Source organism: Bactrocera neohumeralis, chromosome 2 (genome assembly GCF_024586455.1).
Source record: "Bactrocera neohumeralis isolate Rockhampton chromosome 2, APGP_CSIRO_Bneo_wtdbg2-racon-allhic-juicebox.fasta_v2, whole genome shotgun sequence".
NCBI lineage: Eukaryota > Metazoa > Arthropoda > Insecta > Diptera > Tephritidae > Bactrocera > Bactrocera neohumeralis.
Genome location: NC_065919.1, coordinates 92,579,887 through 92,584,682, shown reverse-complemented (window position 1 = coordinate 92,584,682; position 4,796 = coordinate 92,579,887). Strand labels below are relative to the sequence as shown.

Sequence of the window (4,796 nt, the reverse complement as noted above, 5' to 3'; positions counted from 1 at the left end):
ATAACCCTGGTCGGACCAACCCCTGGGCGTGCTCAGCTTTGTCGCGTTGAGCACCTTTTAGCGTTGGCGGCCTTCGACCAACACCGGGATTTATCATAACTCATCACGCGATAATGAATTTCGTATTGACGGCATAATCACTATTTTTTCTAGTTTTTATTCCATTACAAAATATGGCAACACTAATTTTAAACTTGTTTGCAATCATTTTCTTATTGTATGAATAAATGGATTTTAACAGAGTTTAATTTGGAATTTAAGTTATTTTTACACTATTTATGATAAATAAAAATTGGTAGAAACGAATTAATGAAGTGTTATTGGATATAAAAGTTAAAAATATAAGTATAAAATTCATTATAAATAGGAGAACCACCCATTTTAAATAGTTGAATTTTTGAACTTTAAATGCAAAAATCTCAAAAACCATAAATCATATATTATATATTTTTTTTCACGATTTCAGGGTTAAAAGTGGTATGGTTGGATAGTGCTGATGCTCCAGATTAAGAATATATATAATTATTGCCGCCGCAAACTTATAGTTTTCGAGATATTTGAATTTAAATTTGAAAATTTTGCAAATTTAATTTTGCAATTTCTCGACTTATGGTTAGTTTTTCTTCCGTATTATGCACTTTTTATACACTTACAATTCACTACAATATTTCTACATATTTATTTTTTATTAATATTTTAAATGTTTGCTTAAAATAAGCATTTTATATTTTACATAAATATTACTACACGCACAATAACAATAAGTGTTCCGTGTTGTCAAATAATAAGTATTGCCATATCTACACATTTATCAAACGAATAAAAAATAGGAAAGGAAGTTTTACTCGAAAAAAAACCTGACACACCCTGGTGTTGGCACACCCCGGTGTTGGATCGGCCAGGGTTATTTTTTTGAAGCGCGGCCGAAGGCCGCCAACGCAAAAAGTAGTTTTACTCGAAGAAAACTCTGACACACCCTGGTGTTGGCACACCCCGGTGTTGGATCGGCCAGGGTTATTTTTTTGAAGCGCGGCCGAAGGCCGCCAACGCAAAAGGAAGTTTTACTCGAAAAAAAACCTGACACACCCTGGTGTTGGCACACCCCGGTGTTGGATCGGCCAGGGTTATTTTTTTGAAGCGCGGCCGAAGGCCGCCAACGCAAAAAGTAGTTTTACTCGAAGAAAACTCTGACACACCCTGGTGTTGGCACACCCCGATGTTGGATCGGCCAGGGTTATTTTTTTGAAGCGCGGCCGAAGGCCGCCAACGCAAAAAGGAGTTTCAATCGTAAAAACCTGACACACCCAGGTGTTGGTCGCCCAGTATAATTTTTTTCATGCATTTGAGTTTTTTTTTTATTTATTTTTATTGTTTTCAATCATTTGTGATATGGTAACACTTATTATTTGACAACACGGAACACTTATTTGTTATTGTGCGTGTAGTAATATTTATGTAAAATATAAAATGCTTATTTTAAGCAAATATCTAAAATATTAATAAAAAATAAATATGTAGAAATATTGTATTGAATTGTAAGTGTATAAAAAGTGCATAATACGGAAGAAAAACTAACCATAAGTCGAGAAATTGCAAAATTAAATTTGCAAAATTTTCAAATTTAAATTCAAATATCTCGAAAACTATAAGTTTGCGGCGGCAATAATTACATATATTCTTAATCTGGAGCATCAGCACTATCCAACCATACCACTTTTAACCCTGAAATCGTGGGATGGTATACTAAAGCCGACCCAAAAGTAGTTTTACTCGAAGAAAACTCTTGACACACTATCCAACCATACCACTTTTAACACTGAAATAGTGGGATGGTATACTAAAGTTTCCCCGATCTGCTCTATCCGAACATACCCATTTTAACCCAGAGGTCGGAGGATGGTATTCTAAAATTTACCCGAGAAAATGAGAGGCCCGTATCATGTCATCCTTAACAAGGTTGTTTTATATTTTTTTTTTATTTACCTTGCAGAAAATCCCATCTCTTCGCTTCTGTGTGTGATTCCAGTGAGTCGAAAACAGCCGCACCAATAAGCAAATATGTAAACGTACAAACGACCAAGGATAGCGTACGAACATTTTGCCTTTTCATATTATTGTATTAATATCTATATAAAAATTTCTATGCATATACTTATATAGCTGCCGCGATCTTAGCTTTTCAGGTATTTGTATTTACAATTCATAAATTCACCAATTTCAAATAAGTAATTTGTCGATTTGTAAAGAGATTTACACTTCTACATATTATACACTTTTCATAAATTAGCCCATCACTAAATTATTTGCATTGTTCTTTTTTTGTATAAATTATCTCTAAAATAACTTTTATTTAATATTTCGCCTTTTATTCACTTCGATTTATACAGACAGCAACAAATAGTTTCTACAAGAACGATAGAGTACAGTTGTATACCAGTAAATGGCGTTACCATATCTTTATATTTTGCAAACGAAACAAGAAAACAGCGTAATATGTACAGCTATTTTTAATAGGGATATTCTCTTGCTCTTGCAAAACCCGGTGCACGGTGCAAGAATTGCAGATTTACAACGGCACAACAACAAACACACGCAGAAAAATATTTGCAAGGGCTGTAAAATATGTCAGACTAAATCCTATGTATATTTGCGTGCAATGTCACGCAAAAATATAATTGCAACCCTGTTGTAGTTGCCATTTTACATAAAGACATATTACGACGGTAAATTGTTGAGGAAGATAAGTTTTAAATGGATTTTATTATTTCTATTTAAATTTTAAAGATTTGTTACAGTTTTTTTCTTAAAAATGTATGCAGAAGGTGCGCCAATTCACAATAGCCATGCTTAATAGTCATTCACAACAAATTGACCGAATTAGCCATTCATATATCACTAGATTCTGCTATGGGTGCTCTCGTGCTCTTGTATATTTCGGTATAGTATTTTTGCAATCTGCAATCTTGCAAGAGCAAGAGAATACCCCTAATAATTTAGAACGAATTATACTTGTTGTTATATGAGGGGTATTGGTTGCTCTTGCAAGATTGCAGATTGCAAAAATACTATACCAAAATATACAAGGGCTCGAGAGCACCCATTGCAGAATCTAGTGATATATGAACCGCTGATTCGGTCAATTTATTGAGAATGACTATTATACATGGCAATTGTGAATGGCGCACCTTCTGCATACATTTTTAACAAAAAAAAACTGTTACAAATCTTTATAATTTAAATAGAAATTATAAAATCTATTTAAAACTTACCTTCCTCAACAATTTAACGACGTAATATGTCTTTATATAAAATGGCAGCTAAAACAGGGTTGTAATTATATTTTTGCGTGACATTGCACGCAAATATACATGGGTTTTGGTCTGACATATTTTACAGCCATTGCAAATAATTTTCTGAGTGTGTTTGTTGTAGTGCCGGTGCACCAAAAGGAAATATATGCAATTTTTGCACCGTGCAAAGGTTGTGCAAGAGCAAGAGAATACCCCTATGGTTTCAAGTTTTCGCGCAATTGTATCTATTTTAGGCGCAAAGAAATACTGAATAAAACATGTTCCGCAATTTTCATTGAGTTGGCCTAAATATTGGCGGATATATTCAGCATAAAGTCACCTATAAGTTCTAAAATCTTTATAAAGGTATATGGGGGCTCAGGAAAGTACTGACCCGATTCAACCCATATTTGACAGAATAAAATATTATTGCCATAAAAGGGTTTTGTGTAAATTTTAATTTCATATCTCACACATTAAACGATATTTTCGGTCAAAAGTCAACTATTGGTATCGGGTCCACATGTTCGGTACCTAGGGGCTTGAACAGTTTTGGTTGGATTTGGACAATTATTGGTCAAACGGTGGCTTACTTTAAGGGAAATATTACCGCAAGATAGTGTTATATGGGAAGTAGGCGTGGTTGTAGTCCGAGTAGCATAAAAATATGAGAGGAATGTTATGTTCCAAATTTTGTCGAAATCGGTCAGTCCGGTCCCGAGATATGGGATTTCACCAGAAAGTGGGCGGAGCCACGGCCATCGTCCAATTTTTACACCGGTTCCGATAGAACCCCCTTATACCATCTATATACCACCCGTATAGAATAATTTAGCAGGATTTCAGTAATTAAAAAAATAAATAAAGCAGTACTCATTTTATGCAAGTGCCCAACCTAATTCAACGCGCTTTTTTTAAATGGGTTGGGAAAGACGGGGAAAAGTTTAAGCTTATATGTTAAGTAGAAACTCTGTAGTAGTTTATAAAAAAATAAAAAAAAAATTTAATTTTTTTAATGACTCATTGTTTCCCCGAAAAAAACAAAATAATACATTAACTAAATTAAATTTATAACATTAATATTAAATACGTAATGTTGTCATGTTTTCATTTTTATCTGGTTTTTGAAGGAAAATGACTACTTGTGTGACAATATAGAGGGCTGAAGGTCATTCATTTAGTCGGTTCATTGTAGAACGGTTACTTAGGTACTAAAAAAAATCAATTTTGAGTAGCATCGCTGAAGTTTGTAATTTTCATTTTTGTTCGGTTTTTGAAGGAAAATGCTCCTATGTGCGGCGTCTTGAAATTATTATCGATTATCAAGTCACGGCTTTCAATTTTCATAATTTTGACAAGCACTGTAAATCATTGGCTTAATCTTGGATTCTATCATTCTTGCTGTGTACTGTGCTTTAAAGCAGGTACTTGCGTACGTCGTGCAACTGCGGAGTAACTATTCTAAAGGAAGAAATTTGTAACTTGATTCAGTGGTAACTCTAATTT

At 33.9% G+C, this 4,796-nt stretch overlaps 1 protein-coding gene across 1 annotated transcript in view; it reads right to left on the bottom strand.

Annotated features, from left to right (window-relative positions):
* The window catches only part of LOC126750923 (two pore potassium channel protein sup-9), a 23,073-nt gene extending 20,631 nt beyond the window's left edge, over positions 1-2,442 (bottom strand). The window contains exon 1 of the mRNA XM_050460720.1: positions 1,984-2,442. Coding sequence (XP_050316677.1) covers positions 1,984-2,097 — 114 coding nt within the window. The 5' untranslated portion in view covers positions 2,098-2,442. The remainder of the gene's footprint in view (positions 1-1,983) is intronic.
* Between the last annotated feature and the right edge of the window lie 2,354 nt (positions 2,443-4,796).